Source organism: Sciurus carolinensis, chromosome 1 (genome assembly GCF_902686445.1).
Source record: "Sciurus carolinensis chromosome 1, mSciCar1.2, whole genome shotgun sequence".
NCBI classification, from domain to species: Eukaryota; Metazoa; Chordata; class Mammalia; order Rodentia; family Sciuridae; genus Sciurus; species Sciurus carolinensis.
Window position 1 is genome coordinate 108,791,979 of NC_062213.1, and position 20,352 is coordinate 108,812,330.

At 45.5% G+C, this 20,352-nt stretch overlaps 1 protein-coding gene across 3 annotated transcripts in view; it reads right to left on the reverse strand.

The window, feature by feature from the left end:
* The window catches only part of Mov10 (Mov10 RISC complex RNA helicase), a 25,576-nt gene extending 6,932 nt beyond the window's left edge, over positions 1-18,644 (reverse strand). Inside the window, exons 1-10 of one of the 3 annotated variants that reach the window (XM_047559817.1) lie at positions 18,580-18,644; positions 18,262-18,462; positions 5,284-5,487; positions 4,758-4,993; positions 4,299-4,557; positions 2,631-2,765; positions 1,806-1,974; positions 879-1,033; positions 440-616; positions 176-323 (exon numbers count right to left, since the gene is read on the reverse strand). In XM_047559817.1, the coding sequence (XP_047415773.1) occupies positions 176-323; positions 440-616; positions 879-1,033; positions 1,806-1,974; positions 2,631-2,765; positions 4,299-4,557; positions 4,758-4,993; positions 5,284-5,487; positions 18,262-18,462; positions 18,580-18,629 (1,734 nt within the window). In that variant the 5' untranslated portion in view covers positions 18,630-18,644. Of the gene's footprint in view, positions 1-175; positions 324-439; positions 617-878; positions 1,034-1,805; positions 1,975-2,630; positions 2,766-4,298; positions 4,558-4,757; positions 4,994-5,283; positions 5,488-7,219; positions 7,361-18,261; positions 18,479-18,579 lie in introns of those variants that run through there. The other 2 variants (XM_047559818.1, XM_047559819.1) reach the window with 2 other exon arrangements.
* Positions 18,645-20,352: the final 1,708 nt, after the last annotated feature.

Here is a 20,352-nt window from a genome sequence, read left to right on the forward strand (position 1 = left end):
AGTGCCCAACCTATACAACAGTGCTAGCCACGCTGACCCTAATTACCCACCTACTTTTGATGGCTACTGAGAAGCAGGAACTTTCAGGGAGTTGAAGGAAATGAGAATTTGGGGATCACTGCTCCATGCTGGGGGAATCAAGAGTACAGGTCCCAGGTTTATACTCAGGTCTCACCTGCTTAATGGCCTCCACTAATGTGACAGTCTTGCCAGTGCCTGGAGGCCCAAAGATGATGTAGGGGGCTGGACGTGTAGTACCCATAACAATGTGCTTCATGGCCTGCAGCTGCTCTGGGTTTGACTCCAGACTCCGGTCATACAGCCTGACAGGGAGGCCGGGAACCAAACTTCAAGTTATCCAGCAATCAGAGGTCTCTAGTACTCCATCCCCAATGCCCACGCTCCAACCAGCCCCAGAGTCCCCTGCCCTCAGTCTCACTTGAGCTTCACATCTGAGGGCAGCAGCGGGACCCCACGGGAGGCCACAGGAAAAAGCATGGGCCACAGCAGCCAGCGACCCGTCAGCTCCAGGGCCCGATGCTGGACCCGCAGGGGCTGCCGGTTGAAGGTGAAGTTCACCTTGAAGGTCAGCCCATCCACAAATCGGCTCAGGAGGCTTTGGACAGGGAGAAAGGTGGAGGAGCTCCAGTTAGGTGGGCCAAGCAGAAGCCAGGACCTCCCTCCCACTCACTCTTTCCAAGATCTCCATAAAAGTTCTCTAGGAGAGGAAACTGTTCAGGTGGTTCAGGGTCCCTTGAAGAAAAGCCTCTGTCCTGTGCTTGGGAAGGGGCTTAGGAAGAGACCTCTCTTCTCCCCTAGCCTGAGAGCGAAGACTGAAGAAGACTGTTCTGGCAGCTCAGGGTTCCCCCATGACCCACCTCATAGAAAAGCTCAGTTTGACACGGTCCAATTCCACCTTGTGCACAAAGCCCTTGTAAGTGACGGGGTCCTCCTGGTGTGTCTCAGACGACAGAAGAGCAAACAGGTGGTCACCCCGCAGCACTGAGGGGCGGCTCTCGGTCACGCCGGGAACCTGCAGAGTGTGAACATAAGCAAGCTTCTGTCCCAGGGATGGTTACTGAAGGGCCCAACCCCCAGGCTCTCCAGATCTCTAGGGGACAAGTACTGAGGCTCTGGTCTTCTAACCCTGGACTCAGAGAGTTATGTCTTCCCTGTACCCCTTTTTCTTCCTCCAGATAGGGCAAGAGTTGGGGGAAGAGGAAGGAGACAAATCTTCCCAAGATGCTCACAGGTGCTGAGCCCAGGAATCCAGAGCTACTACTTTAGGGTCTGGCAGCCACCTTCCCACTCTACCCAGCTGCCCTCTCAGCAGCTCAGTTCCAACTCTACCTTTAAAATCTTCTTAAAACTCATTTCCTGCAGTAATCTTGCCCTGATCATCCTTTTTCTCCCCCTTCCCACCCGCACTTGTGTGCAGAAATTGATTCTCATGGGTAATTCTGGTCTAAGGTGTACACATTCAAAATCTGTGAGCTAGAAAAGGCTCTAAGAATTATCCAGCCCAGTTCTATGCTTTTCAGATAAGGGACCTATGGCTCAAAGAAAGCAAGGATCTTGCCCAAGGTCACACAGTCCACGGCAGCAAAGTCTGGACTAAAACCCCAGTGTCCTGCCCTCTTTTTGGGCAAAGGATGCCCACCCTACCCCTTGCGGACCCCTCTGGGATAAGAATCACTTCATCCTTCTTCTAGGTTTGTCCTGTTTTTAGGAACAGTGTCCTACCATGGCCTTCAAAGGTTGGCTGACTTGAGCCCACCCTCCCTGCACCTGATTGGAGCCCCAACCTCCAGTGTGAGCAGCCTGGGGTTCTGGTCCACGGGGTCCCAGGTCATGGGCACTGATTCCAGGTCATAGTGCCGGATGTCATGCTCCATCTGCAGCTCCTCCAGGTGCAGCAGCAGCCGGAGCTTCACCTCATAGTTCCTCCACTTCAGGGCTGTCTCCAGCTGGGCCCTGGCAGTGGTGCATTAGGGAATAAAGTGGAAAGGGCAGGAACAGGACAGGTCAAGCACTCCCGTGACCAGGAGCACTACCCTCTCCCATCTGAAGCTCTGCAACTATGAACACATCAGGAAGCAGGGAAGACCACAAGGGCAGAGAAGTGGTTGGGGGTCAGAGGCCTTGAAGAAGGGGGTCCTGACTCTTGCTTAGATGTCCCAACCCCAATCTCAGACCTGACTTGCATATATGCTGTAGATCTTATGATGGAAACATTCTCCCTCAGATCCTCCCCCCGTGACTCACACCCCAACCTCATTCAAATGTCATTCCCTGTTCAAATGTCACCTCCTCAAAGAGGCCAGGACTAACCCTTCTCTGCAAACCAGCACCAATTCATCCCCTTACCCTGCTTTAGTTTTACTTTAGCCTTAGTTGATTCTTCACAATATGAAATGTACAAGATAAATGTTTTAAAAGAAATTATTGATGATCCCTGTTCCCCACCAGAATGGGCAAGGCCCATCTGGAACAGCACCTGGTAGAAGGGGTGTGCTCAGCAAGGGCTAACGAATAGAGCCCAGGAGGCTGATGACAGACATCTGGAGCAACAGGAAGAGGCCAGCAGGGAAGAGAAAGGCAAGAGTGTGGTGCAGAGGGGAGGCACTTACTTGATCTCAGCAATCTCCTTTGGGGCAGTGAAGATGCTTGTTCCCTGAAGAAGGATGGGGAGCAGCTGCCTAAGGCGGGGGGGTGGGTAGTAGGTCCCCAGTGCCATACTTAGCTTCAAGTCATAGCCCTTAGCGCTGCAGAAGTGGGGGAAAAAGCCATCATAAACATGGAACCTGTCACCATCAAGACTCTGGGAATGCCCCTCCATGGAGGATGCACAAGGACCTTGTGATGCCAAAGGGTGTCGACAGCCTCTGCCCAAAGTTCGTGGAGTTTACCAGCTCACGTGGCTGTGTGGTCCAAGGTTGGACTATATTTGGAAAGCCCAATACTTGGAATATTTTTAAAATATTATTTATAATACATTTTCATTATTAAAAAAGAATCTGGTAAAAAGTTATAAATAAATAACATTTTTACTATCCAGGGACAGCCAATGTTAATTTTTTTGGTATATATCCTTCCAGATTAATTTATATTATATTATATTATGTTATATACGCATATTTGTTTTTGTTTTTGGGTACTGGGGATTGAACCCACGGGCCCTTTACCACTCAGCCACATCCCCAACCAGTCCTTTTTAATTCTCATTTTGAGATAGGGTCTGAGTAAATTGCTTAGGGCCTCACTAAGTAGCTGAGACTGGCCTCAAACCTGCAATTCTTCTGCCTTAGCCTCCTAAGTCACTGGGGTTACAGGTATGTGTCACTGCATCTGGTACATATATACTGTTAACAAAATATGAACAATGATCTAACTGTGAAGGTCCTATTGCTTTTATAACATAGTATTTTGTGACTAGCTATCTATTTTGAAAAGATGTTTACATATGAGTCCATTCACATGACATGTCCAAAATAGTGAACTTTATGGAGACAGAGATCAGGTGAGTGGGTGCTAAGGGCCGAGCAGATGGGTGAGCAATAAAAGGATGGTAGCTAAAGGGTATCAAGTCTCTTCTTTGGGGTAATAAAATGTTCTAAAACTGACAGTAATGATAGGTGCACATATCTGTAAACATATTTAAAAAAAAATCACTGAACTGCATGGTATGTGAATTATTTTAGTAAAACTATTTTAAAAAAGAGAGGGATTGGGGCATGGTGGTGCATGCCAATAATCCCAGCACCTTGGGAGGCTGAGACAAGAGGATCAAAATTTCAAGGCCAGCCTCAGCAACTTAGCAAGACCCCATCTCAAGATTAAATAAAAAGGACTGGGGATATAGCTCAGTGGTAAAAGGCCCTGGGTTAAATCCCCAGTACTACCCAAAAATTTTAAAAACTTTAAAAAGAGAAGAGAGGGGGCTGGGGATGTAGCTCAGTGGTACAACATATGCTTAGTAAGCATGAAGCCCTGGTTTTGACCCCCAGTCCCACCAAAGAGACAGAAAGAGAGAGAGAGAGAAAGAGAGATATATCTATAACAGGCTGCCTGATAATCCATTGCACAGTGGAAATACTTTAAAAATGTTTTCATACTGTCCTTGGACCTGCTACTCTCCTGCAACTTGCTTCCTAGGTAGAAAAGGTCTCTGAGACCCAGAGAAGAGAATAACCCACAGTCAGTAAAGGAGGCCTTGGCTCCCAGTTCTGGGTTTTCCCCAAGGGCCCACACTGCTGTGATCAGGACATGTCAAGTCCAGACAGCCTGGGAGGGATTACCGGTCAGGTCTTTCTCCTTCCTCTATACGGTTGGTCACCACAGGGTTTCCAGTGATCCGAGTGCGCTTGAAGGGAGTCGTGGGCTTCAATTGTGCAGCCAGGGGGCTGTGGGCGACGGCAGCCAAGAATCGGGCAATGTAGAAAGTGCCAGCTCCTTCTGAGCCGGACTCCCCAGGTCCCAGCAGCTCCCAGAGCACTGTGGCTGGGAAGTAGCCCACAAAGCTGGTCTTACAGTGCACGTGGAGCTCATAGCATTCACCTGCAGGAAGATGGTTGAATGAAAGGGAGAGGCGGAGGAAGGGCGGGGACCCCCCCCCTACACACTAACCCGACACTCCCCCAGACAGCCCCATCCTGAGGCAGGAGACCACTGTACAGCCACAGTGTGCTCTCCAAAGTTGCAGTCCTGCTAGGACAAGCCCTGCCCAAAGAAATCCTTCCCTTTGGAAGCCCACTCACCGGGGCCTAGTGGGCAGGGCAGCTCCTGGTCGCCATAATAGAAGGCAAACTGGGGTGTCCGGCAGAGTGGGAAGAGGTGAGTGAGGGTAACCGGCTTGTTTCCTCCGTTCCGGAGCCTCAGGGTCAGCACCTCCTTGCGGTTCAAATCCAGGCGGATAAGGAGCTGCCCATCTCGGGCTTCATGGGGCCCCTGGACTTCCACGTCCACCCCATGCTTCCCGTGAAGATACTCAGCCCTGGGGAAAGTGGGAGTCAAGGGTGGGGGCTGGGGTAGGAGGGGCCTGGACTGGGGGATGCCCGGGGGGAAGCATTAGGCTTGGGAGGCTGGCAAAGTGCCAGCTGTACTTAGGAAACCCACTCCCACCCATAGGCCAAGCCCTCCACCTGCTTCCCCATTCCTTGTGGAAGGGAGCCTTACCACAACCTGAGGCAACCTAGTCTTTCCTTAGCCAGACAGACCCTTCCCCCATGCCCTGTGCAACATACACACACACACACACACACACACACACACACACACACACACCTGTCATAAAAGATCTTGGCTAGCAGTGACTTGTGGTGTTTGCTGATATCTGACCCCGCCTTCATTCTCCTCTTTTCTGGGAACCGCGCGTCAGTCCAGCGGTCGAGTCTGAAGAACCTGACCCGAGTCTTGGTGACGTAGGCCAGATTTGCAATCTTCATTCCATACAGCATGGAGGAGAAGCCAGGGGCGGGGGTCCCAAAGCTGCCAGAAGCAGAGGAGACTGGGAAGTGACGGAAGGCAGGGCCAGGGGATGGGTGGTGGTGGGTGAGGGTGAGGTGAGGGCTTCTGAGGGTCACTCTGTGCTGGACATACCAGCTCTGCTGCAGAGCAGGCTGGGGCTCAGGGACAGAGAGATGCAGGCTGGGGACAGGAGAAATTTTAATGGCTAAGGCAAGGCAATGGGACTTCCCAAAATAAAACTGGTTTAATCAGCAAGTTGTGGATTATGCACTTCTAAGGAGAAAACCCCACCATGGTTTTGTTGATTGGGAGGACTTAGTAAAGAGAGAGAAAGGAACAGAATTTTTTGGAGGGTGGTGAGTGGGAAGCAAACTTTGGGACAGAAAAAAAAAAAACCCAACAACCCAATGAAAAGAGCTAAGGCCAACGGGGAGCCAAATAAGTTGATTCAGAGGAGTAGATATGGGGTGCCGCCTATGGGTGAGAGAGGGGATCAGAGAGAGTAGAGATGTCCAGAGTATGGGCAAGGTGACTGATCAGACAGCAGTTTCCACCCGAAGTCAAAGGGTGCAGGTGGGACCCAAGCAGGAAGGGAAAGGGTCCTTCTCCAGAGATCAAATAGCCTGGCTTTGTGCCTAGAGAGGTGAAGACAGGGAAAACTGGTCAGCAGGACAATGACCTCAAGGTTCGGCGCCTGGAATTCAATTTAGTCAACTCAACAAGCACTTACGGAGAGGCCTGTTAGGTGCCAGACACTGTGCTAGATGCTGGGGAACCAAGATGCAAGAGGCCCAGTCCTGCCTTGAGAAGCACTCAGACTGATCCCAGAGATTCCAGAGGTGTGACTGCAGCACAGCCTCTAAGGCTCCCAGGGCAGCTCTCTGGGCCAGCCTGTGGGGAGGGGCAGGTCTCCCAAAGGTGAATGGGCACTACCCAAGCACAAGAGGGCGGGCAGAGTGAGCCAAGGTGAGGGGAATGCCAGAACTGGGCTTGACCACGCTACCTGGGTCAGTCCCGGTACTTCACCTCTCAGAGCCTCGCTTTGCTCCGTTATGAAATGGGGACAGCAAGGCTTGCCTCCTTTAAAGGGTTGCTGTGAGCCTCACCCAAGATAGTAGCACTGCGGCAAACCACTTAGCCCAGCGCCTGGCACGTAGGAGACCTCAGCAAGAGTGAGTGATGATTAGTATCACATACAGTTTGGTTGTACTAGAGTGAAAAGTGCGAGGAGGGGAGCGGCAGGAGGCAGCAGAGGTGGGCAGGGACCAGATCATGCAGTTTTGACCCTGAATGCCGGCAGTCCTTCACTCCCCTTTCCTGGTACCCAGGAGCCCAAGGGCACTCCAACATGTGGCATACTTGATGGACATGTTCAAGATCCAGACGACGGACACCCCCCCTTGATGTTTCGTAGGGATGGAAAGCAAATCTTCATCCTAAGAATTATGGTAATCCCTATTAACTCTTGAAGCTAATATGGTCCTCTCCATGGGTATATGATAAGATCACTGATGGCTAAGACCATTTCCCTGGTGCCCCCTGCCTGTAACTCTGCCCCTCTCCTTCACCCCAAGCAAACAAGAGCAGTATCATTCAGAAAACTGAATTGGCTATGATTTGTTTTAAAAAGATAATCAATCATTTGAAAGCATAATGGAAAAAGATCAATAAATGTTAGCTACTATTATTAGTATTTGTATTAGTAGTAATAGTAGTACTAATAGTGGCAGTAGTAGGAGTAGTAACAACTTACTTTCAGCCCTTGTCAGAGGCTACCCTGCTGTTACAGAACCACTGCAGTTGGTGGGTTTTAAGCAGGGGAGTGGCAAGATCATATTTGCATTTCAGATCACTCTGGCATCAGGATTGGAGGATGGATTTGCTGGAGGCAAGACTGTAGGCAGGGAGACCAGTTAGAAGAAGGCCATTGCAATTGTCTGGTTAAAAGATAACAAAGGCCTGAACAAGGTAGTGATAGGACAGAAGAGGGGCCAGATCTGATCATATTTAGAATGTCAATTAGCAGAATTTGGTAACTGATAGGAGGGAGAATACAGGCTGGGAAGAGGAAGGAGTCTAGGATACCCATATCAATGGCTTGGCTTTGGGAATCTTCCCTGAGATAGGAGGCAAAGATAGGAGCAGGAGGAGGTGGAGGAACGGACCATGTCATTTGGATTTGGACATGCTGGGTTTGAGATTCCTGTGGTCCAAAGGCAGCTCTGCCTCTGTGAGTCCAAAGTTCAGAATTTAGGCCAAAGTCAGGGTCAGTGCCTAATGTTAGGGAGTCCTCAGGTGGTACTCATAACCAAGGAAGCATTTGGGATCTTCCCAGGAAGGAAGAGAAAACAGAAGAAACCCTCAAGAGAGGGAGGAAAATCAGGAAATTTCTCAAAATCAGGTGTCAGGTCCAAATGCTGCTGAGGAGTCTGATAATAAAAGGACTGAAATCTAGAGACCACCAGTAACTTTCACCAGGGCTCCTTAGTCTTTCAATCACCAAGTTCATGGGTTGGGGCACCAACTAAAATGCTTACAAAAGCCAGGTATCTTAATACCTGCAGCCCTCTCACATGGCTTCTTCAGTCCCACTTCCAAGTCACCAGAATAAGAATGACTATATGTCCCTCAAAATTGTAGCATAAGAAAACAACAGTGTAGGCACTTTGAAATGTGGCTCTGGGCTCCTAGGTCAGTGCTGGGAAAAAAGGGGGCTTTGTGGGACTGAACAAAATGGGAACAGCACACCCAGCCTACAGAGGATAACTGCTCCTCAACCCCAGACACCTTGTGGCCCACAGAGGATGCAGGCCTAAGATAGCCTGATCTTCTGACTTCCGGGAGAAGACAAAATTGAAATTTTAATGTGAAATCTATTTTTGGAAACTTTTGCATGGGTACAGAGGTATACAGAACTCATCTTTGCAACTTCTACTATGAATGTGAGTCCTTGAATACTTCTCAAATAATTGTTACTCCTATCAAAATTAATTTATCCCTGATATAAAATAGTGATGACCATTAAAATACGTTTTTTAAATCACAAACTTAACATTATTGCTTTTTTTCGGGGGGGGGGGTTACCAAGGACGCTTAACCACTGAGCCACATCCCCACCCCTTTTTATTTTGAGACAGGGCCTCACTAAGTTGCTTAGGGCCTCACTAAGTTGCTGAGGCTGCTTTGAACTTGCGATCCTTTTCTCAGCCTCTTGAGCCGTTGGGATGGCAGGTGTGCACCACTGCGCCTGGCAACTCCTTACTGTCGAACCCCACCCCTATCCTTGTATTACATACATGTAGTCCCTTCGATTTCTAGGGAAAACTTTCTAGGAAAGACTGAAACCTTGGTTTTTAAATGTTGTTAAAAAAAATAAACATTTTTTGCTATTAAAAACATTTTTATGGCAAGAAGTACTATAACTATAAACGGGCTGGGAGTGTAGCTCAGTGGTAGAGCACTTGCCTAGTGTGCACAGAGTCTGGGTTCCATGCCCAGCACTGAAAAAAAAAAAAAAAAAGTAATATAAACAAATCAACAGATAAACACCAAAAAGTATACTTGAAATGCAGATGACAAAGGGTTAACTTTACGAACTGACAAGATGAGTAATTTGATAGAAAAGTTGAATATTTAATTTGAAGAACAAATCTAAATGATCAAAAGAGTATGCAAATGCCCCAAATGAAGAGAAATGCATAATAATGAGATAATGAGATCTCATTTTATTCCCATTAGGTTGATAAAAAAGAAAAATAGTTCTAATATGGATTGCTATTATGTTTATGGAAAAGTAAATTCATACATTGCTGGTAGAAATGTAAAGTATTATAACTTTTTTTGGAAAACACTATGGCAACATTTATGATCACTGAAAATACAGGTATCCTAGTTATGCATGGTGGGGAGCATCAACAGTCCCACTACTCCTGACCTGGAGGTAAGAGGATCACTTATGCCCAAAGGTATGAGGGCGCCATGGGTAAATAAAATAAAATACAGGTATCCTATTAAAAACTGTATTAAAGACAAAGCAAAAAAAATACAGGTATTCTTTAAGACCCAGGAACCTATTCCTAGGAAAGTATTCCATGGAAAGAAAATTATCAACGGATATTGACATATGGACACCTTCACAGGGATACTGAAGTCATTCACATTTGTTTTATTTCCAGTTGTGAATCAATGTAATGATGGCTGACTAACCTGTAAACACACCATGGAATATTATGCAGCCATTAGAAAGAATGCATCATACCCAGTCACACGGCTGAAACGTTAAAGGACTTCAACACCAAACACTGACAAGGCAACTCTCTCACTGCACTGCTGGTTGACCTCCCAAATAGTATAATCACTTGGATAAAGATATGAGGGTTTCCTGTAAACTAAACATATACCTACCTATGACTCATTAATTCTACTCCTACATCTATCTCCAAGAGAAATGACAATTCATGTTCACAAAACAATTTATTTGTACAAGATGTTCATAGCAGCTTGATTCAAAATAACCTCAAAAAAAAAAAAAAGCAGAAACAGGAACAGATACACAATACACTGATTTATATTCATATAATGGAAAATTCAGTGAGAAAAGGAACTACTGATACACACATCATGGTGAATTTCAAAAATATGCTGTGCACAAGATGCCTTACACAAGAGAGTACAAACTATAGGATTCTATAAAATGAAGTCACTACTGGGAAAAATCAGAGCAAGGGTTGTTTGCCTCTTGGTGGGGTATGTGTGAGGACTGACTAGGAAAGGGTGCGAGGGACTTTCTGGGGTGACCACATGTTTTACATCTCCATCTGGGGAATTTAAGTGTAACATTCAATGAGTCTGCAAACTCAAAGAATGTTAAACTCTTTCCACTTCACTGAATGTAAATTTTACTAAAAAGAGAAAAAAAAAAGGCGGGGGGAGTATAGCTCAGTGGTAAAGTGCTTGCTTAGCATGCATGTGTCCCTGGGTTTGAACCCCAGTACTACAATTAAAAATAAATAAATAAATAAAAATGAAGAACCCTGATGGCACACCTGTAATCCCAGTGGCTCAGGCAGCTCAGGCAGAAGGATCACAAGTTCAAGGTCAGCCTAGGTAACTCAGCAAGGCCCAATCCCCAGTACCAAAATAAAAAAAAAAGAGAGAGAACCATAACAATATTTGAACTCTCAATGATAAGCATGTCTATGTGTTAAGGGGGAAAGGGTACTGATTATAAATTACTTATAGATGGATCATGAAAAATTAAGAGAGAGGGATAGATTAATAAGCAGATATGTAAAATGCTATTTAAGAAAAGTGAGGAGTGTGCCTATCACCCTGTAGCCCAAACTTACTGGAAGGCTGAGGCAGAAAGACTGCAAATTTGACCATGGCCTAGGCAATCTAGCAAGACTCTGCCTCGAAATGAAATTTTTAAAAAGAGCTCAGGATGTAACTTAGTGGTAGAACACATATGCCCAAGGCTCTGGGTTCAATCTCCAGTACCAGGAAAAAAAGAGAGAGAAGAAAAGTAAAGTGAGATGTTGAAAACATGCATGATATAATCCCTTTTTATTTTATTTATTTATTTTGTAGTGCTGCTAGGCAAGCGCTTTATCACTGAGCCACATCCCCAACCCCATAATCCTTTTTTTAATAAAACAATGACCAAACCCCCTCGCCCAAACAAAACAAAACAAAAAAACCTGGGTGATTACCTGAGTGTAGGATGCAATGTGGAAATGGGATGCTGATATGCAGATAGGCTCACAATCAAAAGGATATATGATGATCCCAAGTGTGTAAACATACATAGGTATAAAATAAGCATGAATGCATAAGAGAAAAATGGAAGGTTGGTCACCAAAAGTATTAAAACAACACATTTAAATAGGACAAATGTCCAAGATAAAACATTAAAAGTGTTCATTCCTGCACTGGTAACTACTTGCTTAAGGATGTAAATCAAACAAATTTCTTTCTTTCTTTCTTTTTTTTTTTTTAGGTGCTGGGGATTGAACCCAGGGCCTTGTACATGCAAGGTAAGCAATCTACCAACTGAGCTATATCCCCAACCCCTCAAATTTCCTTTTTTTCTATGCATATAAACACACACACACATAATGAGATAATAGGTACTATCCACACTATTCTGCAGAAGACATTCCACCACCCCGGTGCTCTTCCATGACCACACTTTTCAGAGGCTCCTTGTTCTTTCTAATAGCTGCAGAGGATAGCGTGATATGGATACATGTGATGTATCCATTTCTCCAGTAACACACAGTTAAGCTGCTTATAATTTTTGGATATTCAAAACGTTACAGTAATTATCCTTGCACAAAAATCCTTGTCCTTACAGGCAAATGTAACTGACAAATTCCTTGAAGTAGAACTACTGAGTCAAAGAGTTTACAACTTGGATAAGTTCTGCCAAGTTGTCCTCTACACAGTTTGTACAGATTTATGTTCTAACAAGAGTTTGAGAATGCTCTTTTCCTAGTCTCTAACCCTAGAAATTTTCAATTTTTAAAATTCTGTACATACTGGTGACAAAAATTGGTAGCTTGTTTAAATCTGCATTTTCCTATCACTAATATAGTCAATGATTTTTTTCCTTCTGCCTATCAGTCATTTGTATTTCTTCTGCAAACTGCTTGTTCATATCCTTGTCTCATTTTTTTGAGGTTTCATTGACTATTCACCTTGCCTCTGGCTTCGCATCCCTTCTCTGACCTATCCCCAACAGGATTATCAAACACAAATCCCATCATGTCTTTTCCCAATTCACAACTCTACACTCTACAAAATTAAGTCTAACCCTTTTATAAGGTACACTCAGATTGTCCACGGTAACAATAATGCAAACACAACATCACCATCATCATGAACAGAAAACTTTTTTTTTTGTACCGGAAATTGAACCTGGGGGCACTTTACCAAGGACCTGCATTTCCAGTCCTTTTTTATTTTCAGACACTGTTTCACTAAGTTGCCCTGGCTGGCCTCCAGCATGTGATTCTCCTGCCTCAGCCTACCAAGTTGCTAGGATTACAGGTGCACACCACTGTGTCCAGCAACAGAAAACTTTATTGCGTTCTTACTGTATACTGTTCTAAGTACCTACAGGCATTATCTCTTTTTCTTCTTTAATCTTTTTGTTTTGTTTTCCTTTATTATCTCATTTAATCCTCACAACAGTCCTTTGAAGTAGCAACTATTATCACTCAATTTTACAGAGGAAGAAATTGAGGTACAAACTCTCACACATGTCAGGCCTCTAGTTAATTCACCCTTAATGGTACTTCAGCTGTTCCCAGCAACTTGGATCAGTGTGCACCTCCACAGACTTTCCCGCCCTTGCGGACATCCTTAGTCTTCCTTGCTCTGTTCTTGGTCCCCTTTTGTTGCTTAAATGATGACTCATCTTTTTAGACCCAGTTCAGAAAAGGCCAAGGGCTACATGAATGGTTATCTCAGAACATAACATCAGTTTTGGAAGTGATCTTAAAGGGACATTCAGTTCCATGTTTTACAAACTCTGGGTTGCTTCCTTCACTAGTGGTCAAGACCAGGATTTTTTCTTATCCTGGGGATGAAACCAAGGAGCACTTTACCACTGAGCTACATCCTCAGCCCTTTTTATTTTAAGACAGGGTCTGGCTAAATTGCTTAGGGCTTCACTAAACTATCCAGGCTGGCCTCAAACTTGTGATCCCTCTGCCTTAGACTTCCAAGTTGCTGGATGAACCAGGATTCGTATAAAATTAAGATAAAATAAGAAATTGGAGAATATCATGTTAAGTGAGATAAGCCAATCTCAAAAATCCAAAAGACGAAAGATCTCACTGTAAGTGGATGATGACACGTAATGGGGGGAGGGGGCAAGAATGGAGGAAGGAGGGACTGTACAGAGGGAAAAGAGGGGTGGGAGGGGTGGGGGGGAAGGAAAAAATAACGGAATGAATCAAACATCATTACTCTATGTAAATGTATGAATATGCAAATGGTATGCTGTTACTCCATGTACAAACAGAAACAACTTGTATCCCATTTGTTTACAATAAAAATAAATAAAAAATAAATAAAAATAAAGTTGTTGTAAGCAGAAAAAAAAAAGAGAGATAAAATAAAATAAAAATATCAGAGGGCAGGGAGTGACGCTATGTATTATTTCAGGATCACATACTGTTTTGTGAAAGTGATGTACACGCTACACGCTAGACGTCCCAAGCACCAAGTCACTGTCCATGCCAGAAGCCAGAATGATCTTTCTAAAATCCTACTTTGTTAGTCTCCTACTTTGAAACTTCCTATGCTTTCATATTTCTGTTAAGATTAAAAACAAAACAAAACAAACAAAAATCCTCACGTCTCCCCGTGGGCTGATCCATCCAGCTCCTACCTCCCTCTGGTCTCCTGTTGGCACGTTCTTCCCAGGTCACGCCAAGCCTTTGAACGTGTAGTTCCCTCTGCCCAGAATGCTCTCCCCTTGCCCCTTGAACCTGCTAACTCCTTTCAGTCCTTTAAGATTCTACTCTAGCTTGTAATCCCAGTAGCTCTGGAGGCTGAGGCAGGAAGATCACAAGTTCAAGGGCAGCCTCAGCAACTTATGGAGGTCCTAAGAAACTTAGCAGGATCCTGTCTCAAAATAAAATATAAAAAAAGGGCTGAGGATGTGGCTCAGTGGTTAAGTGCCCCTGAGTTCAATCCCCAGTACAAAGCGGAAATAAAAAAGAAAGAAAAAAAAAAAGAAAAAGAAAAATTCTGCTCTAAAATCACTGCCTCCCAGAAACCTCTAATTCCTAGACCAAATCAGTTCTCCAAGTTATTATATACTCTCAATGCACACTGGATTTTTTCTTACAAGCACTCATATGGCAGTAATTAAAAAGTTATCTGTTTAATTGCCATCCCTTTCCATAAACAGATTCCTTCTGTGTATCTCTACCTGGCAGTTTTGCTTTGCTCATAGGAGGCACTAGGCCAATATTTGTTGAACAAAATGAGCCCAAATTAAGAATCATCATATCTCAGAAACCTTTCAAGATACCTGTCCTTAATCCATACAACAGATTCCTAATCATCACTATACCAAGAAGAACTGCTACTTACAAAGCCTGTGTAACATGCTAGGAATGCAGTGCAAAGCAAATGACAGCTCGTTTGGTTTCAGACAACCCTTGAGAGAGAGGTATTATTGTACATACTCTTAAAATTGGGGAGATGGAAGATTAGATAGATGTTCAAAACCAAATGCAACCACTATGTGGCAGAACCAGAACTGAACTCCAGCTACCTCAACGCCAGACTTGCACTTTAGTACTGGATTGCATTTGTCTAGACATCTGACATTCCCTACTAGATCACAACTCTGGAGGCAGGAACCAAGGCACAAGCAAATAGTACAGCCTCAGTAACTACATTTACTACATGGATAAGAAGAGATGGAAAAACGAAACAGTTGACAGCAGAGCATTTCATAACACCATAAAGTACCCAGTTGGAAGAGACTTATCCCTTCCAGTATGTTGCAATGTCCCTAGAATTCCTGACAACGGTGACATACTATCCCCCTTGCCCATTCTCTTGTAGGTCAACTCTACTAATTCAGTTGGCGTCTGTAAGCATTTATTGAGCATGTACTATATTCTCTATGCTGTGACTGAAGGTATATGTAAACATGCTCAAAGACAGAAAATCTGAAGTCAGGCGGAGGACTCGCCTGTAATACCAGTGACTCAAGAGGCTCAAGCAGGAAGGTTCCAAGTTCAAGGCCAGCTTCAGCAATTTAGCAAGACTGTCTTAAAATAAAAAATAAAAAAGTGCGGGGGATGTAGCTCAGTGGTAAAGCACCCCTGGGTTCAATTCCCAGTACAAATAAAATAAATAAAAGAATGCCTAGGATAGTTCTCTCTAACCACAATAGAAAGCTCCCCACCTGGTGGGGAGGAAGGGCATCTTGACAAGGACTATTTTTGCCTTTTGGAGTGACAAAGGAGCATAACATTCTTTACTCTGACAGTCTATAAAATATTCAAGAATAAAAACTAACTTGTCCTTTCTGATTTTTCTCTTTTTAAGGCAAACATTTCTGTTTCTTTGACTGGGTCTTATAATAGGATATGAACCTCTTCTTTTGTACTAAAATTTTATCTATCCTTCAAGGACAAGGTCAGCGCCACCATCTATACCACGTTCTAATATTTAAAGGGAGTGCTATCTTTTGGGGAGGATATTTTATTTTATTTTTTGGTTCACTGTACACAAATGGGGTACAACTTTTCATTTCTCTGGTTGTACACGAAGTGGAGTCACACCGTTTGTATAATCATATATATATATGCAGGGTAATGATGTTTGTCTCATTCCATTACCTTTCCTTCCCCCACTCCCTCCCCACCTCTCAGTTCCCTCTACACAATCCATCCTTCCTCCATTATTCCCTTACCCCTTCCCTGCTTATGCATAAGCCAATCTCAAAAAACCAAAGGCTGAATGTTTTCTCTGATAAGTGGGAGTGCTATCTTATTTGCATAAAAAACAAGTGCATACAATATGTTACTCAGAGGACTAGCAAAGGCAAGGGCCCTGGGTCCATACTCAGCACTGCAAAATAAATAAATAAATAGCCCTCATAGTTGTAGGCATTTGTAGTCCCAGCTACTCAGGAGGCTAAAGGCAGGAGGATGGCTTGAGCCCAGGAGCATGAGAACAGCCTGGGTCAAAACCCATCTTAAAAAAAAAAAAAAAAAAAAAAAAAAAAAAAGCCTAAAAATTACTTAAAAAAATCCCCCGACTCACCCAGATATGATAATGTAAAGAATACATGGTTTTCAGTGTGCAATTCAACATAGCTTGTTTCCCCCCAGTAGTGAAACATATTATCTATCTTCAGTTTAGACTCTCCTTTATGAAATGATAGCCAGGCTCCTTTGAACCCTCTGCTAGACTGTCTATTATCTCAGTTTTAGCAACAATTCTAAGTTAGTTGAGTGAGAATATTCTCACACTTGATATAAGATCACACTTCACATCTGATGATCAAGTTCCTCATTTTCCACCTTTGATGCATAAGTCTTGGGTCTGCCTTTAACAGGAATCCTGTAGGTCAGCTTAGCAAGAATCAACCCTCACTCTTGATGCTGGCCCTCGTAGTAAATTCTTATAGACTGACCCCTTCATCTGGCTCATTGGCTATAAATCCCCAGCTGTCTTTGCTGTGTTTGAAGTTGAGATTGAGCTCTTTCCCCTACTGCAACAGCCCTATTGCCAAAGAAGTAGCTGGCCTGTGTTTAGAGCAGTATTGTACTTCGGCGAAACAGGCAAATCCCTCATGCACAGAAAGTATTGATATGATGTGATTGCTTTCTTTTTTCTTTTTTGTTTGTATTGAGGATTGAACCCAGGAGTGCTTTGCCCCTACATTCCCAGTCCTTTTTATTGTTTGAGGCAGTGTCTCACTAACTTGCTGACGCTAGCCTTGGAACTTGCCATCATCCTGCCGCAGGCTCCAGAGTTATGGAATTACAGGCGTGGACCACAGCACCTGGCCTCCAGCACTTTAATCATCTCTATTATCATTCTTTTAATTTTATCGCCTAGTATACTATGTTGTATATACAGATATTGTATGCATATCACAATCTTTATTGCTCCCCTCGGGATTGTGCATTTTTTCTTCTTTGTAATCCCCGAAGTGCCTAGCACGGTATGAGGGCATGAAGCAGTCCTTGTCATATTTGCTCTTTCCTCAGATGGTCCTCAAACCCATTAATATTCATCTAAAAATGTGATATCCATTACTGAAAACGACATTTCAGATATGATCTATTTGGTCAATATGAAGAATTCCCTACCTCCTCCCCCACCCCAAACCATATTTCTATTAAGTCTAAGACCTGCACAAAACCATGGCAGCTGTATCTCACCCATTCTGGCCTTCTGGTCCGCTACAACGCAAAGTCTTTTTCAGGAGATTTGTTATTAAGCCCCCATTCCCACTCCTGTATTTATTTGTACAATTCTTCATACTCATCCCTGTTAAACTGTTTTTGGTTTTCTGCCCAAGGCAGCAGCCTGTTGATAGAGGTGTTTTGGAAACACAATTCCATGGTTTGACAGAAGTCTCTTTGATTTCCACTTGGGTGGTAACAGGAAAAGGAGACCAAATACCTTCAAGCCACAGGGCAAAAGGGGCCTCCAGGAGGCTGTCCCTGGCTCTGGGTCTCCATGGAGAAGCCACAGGTGCTAATGGAGGTTTGGTGCCTACGTAGTTTGTGCCCTTTTTTCTTTCCAAGGCTCCCTGAAATTTTCCCTCCTAGGATGGGTCTCTTCAGCTCTCCCAGACAGCGGACCCCCCGGAACTGCAGCCCCTCAATACCCGGGTGGCGGTGCCCGCCAAGCCCGCGTCGCCAGACAGCGCCTTCCTCGCGCTCCAGCTGCGCTGGGCCCCTCGGCAGGCGCCCCTCCCCCACCGCCAGCACCGTCCCCGGGCCCGCCAGCAGCGCGTGGGCACGAGACCCCACTCCCGGCCGGGTTCCCGGGGAGAGGGCGGGCGCCCCGGAGGCTCTCTGCGGGGACTCAGCGCAGGGGCCCGGCCCGTGCTGAACGGGCGGGCTCCGGGCGGCGCTGGCGGGGCGTGGGCACAGCGCGGGAGGGAGGTCTGCGCCGCCCCAGGACGGGCCTGAGCCGCAGGGAGCTGCGTCTTCCAAGCCCCTCTGCGGACAGGGTGGCCCCCGCGCGGGGTCTTGGCAGCGCGCTGGGCCCGCGATTCGGGGCCGGGGGTGAGTCGGCCCGTACCTGATCTTGAAGTCGCGGTTATAAATGGTTCGCAGCCGCTCGCGATCTGTCTCCATGTCCAGTCCTCGAACGACTAGGAAACTCTCGAAGCACTGGCCCGTCTCCCGGAGCTGCCGGCAGCTGAACTTACTGGGCATCGCGGCGGCGGCGCGGCCCAGGCAGGAGGGTCCGTGGAAATGAAACTGAAAGTCGCCGCCGCGGCTGGAAGTTGGCGGCCCTGCGGTGAGGGTGCAGAAGGGGGAAGCCCCCTACCTCTGACCCCTGATCCTGCAGGGTCCCTTCTCCCCACCAGGCTTCCCTCCTCTGTTCTTTTCCTACCTGAGCCTTCCCTTCGGTCTCTTCGTCCTATCCCCTCCCCCTCTTCGCATTAACTCTTTCCTAAGGAGTCTGACCCCTCCCTCAGGGCCCTCCCCTTACCCCAAGCTCCCTCCCCTGGCCTCCAGCCAGTATCTGAACGTGGCTATCTCCAGGGGCCCCCTAAACAGCCCAGGAGGACCTCTGAACCTCTGCTAGGGTTCCTCCCACGCCCACCCTCCAGAGCCTCCGGACTTATTGAAAAACAGGAGAGCAAAGAGCAGGAATTGGGACCTGGGTCGGCTGCAGCTGGACTAGGGCAGCTCATCCAGCACCTCCCCCAGACTGGCAGAGACATAAACCAGCACGCAAGCTAAGCGGGCGTCACGCCCCCCTCCCCCATATTCCCTGCTCGGGCTCAGATGCAGGGAGGAAGGCATGAGTCAAAGAAGTTTGGGGGAAAGAACCAAGAGTCTCAGATAAAGGTGCGTACGTGTGGGAGAGAGGGACACGGGGTTCTGCCAGGAGGAACAGTCATTTTCTTCACCTACAGGCTTCATTATGTTTAAGGGCTGGTGATCCCTACCCTTGAGCCACATATTTGGGCACTTAATTACACTCCAGTCTGTATTGCTCTCTAATTGTTAGCAGTATTTAAGTAAGGGTTGCCCCAGTCATCAAAATAAAATTAGCTCCCTGAGAGCAAGGACTGTTATGTTAGGCAATAAATGGTTAACAGCAACAGCATCAGCACCGGGAAAAGAAACCATTTAGACAAACTAAAGGGGTGGGGCTACCACCAAAACAAATATAACAAGCCTTTTGCATGTTTATCCTCCAGAAAGAAATAACAGAAACCCACAGTAGGATGGGATAAAGATAACTTATATAAAAAATTAAATAAAATATACTAGAGTTCCAAATATATCAAAGCTCGTGTTGTTCTCAAGTAGTTCCACATAGGAGGCCACACAATCCAACCTAGTGTGAGGAACGTCCAGAACCCGTCATCCTCCCGCTGAGCTAACCCTGTACCTTCTCCCAGGCCAATAATATACGAAAGCCAGGAATAATAGGCTTTAGCAATAGGAAATACAATGTCAGTGAGAATCAAAGCTACAAGGATGGGGAAAATTGAGCAGGGGAAAACGTTATGCTGTAGAAATTGATTATGCAAAGTAGAGGAAAAAACTAGGAGTAGCCAAAGATTTTACCCCCCTTTTCCTCCCCCAATTGCCTGATGAGGCCCCAGAGGAGTAGAGGGTGAACTAAAAATTGCTGTTGCTTACCATCTCAAAAACCTTCCACCATCTACCATACTCAAACCCAAGGTCTTGCTCAGTTCTGACGAGCAAATCTAAGTCCCCATTATTTCTGAACACAACCTTCTCTCTTTCTCTGGGCAACCCTATCTTCTGGACGTTTGTTTTTATTTAAAATGAGTAAAAATTTTATTACCATGTAGGTTTGTTACAATGGAACTGGAAAGTCTACTTCAAGTGGAATTGGTATTTTCACACGTGGTTCTAGATGTCTAGAATGGTGTTTGTTAGAGCATAGAAGTCCAGGTAGGGAAAGTAGTGTGAGATCACTCTGTTTCAGGTGAAGAAAACCCCACCCATAAACTAAGTGACCCCCTTCATGGTCGAATATTACCTTCTTAAAACTAAAACTGGGTGTGACCAGACCAAGGGACCTTTTTCGGTTTTGGGGCATACAGAGCACTGAGAGCACTACCATTTGGAGGACCCCAGGTTCATTGTAATATAACTTACAGTGCACGAAGTCATGATAAAC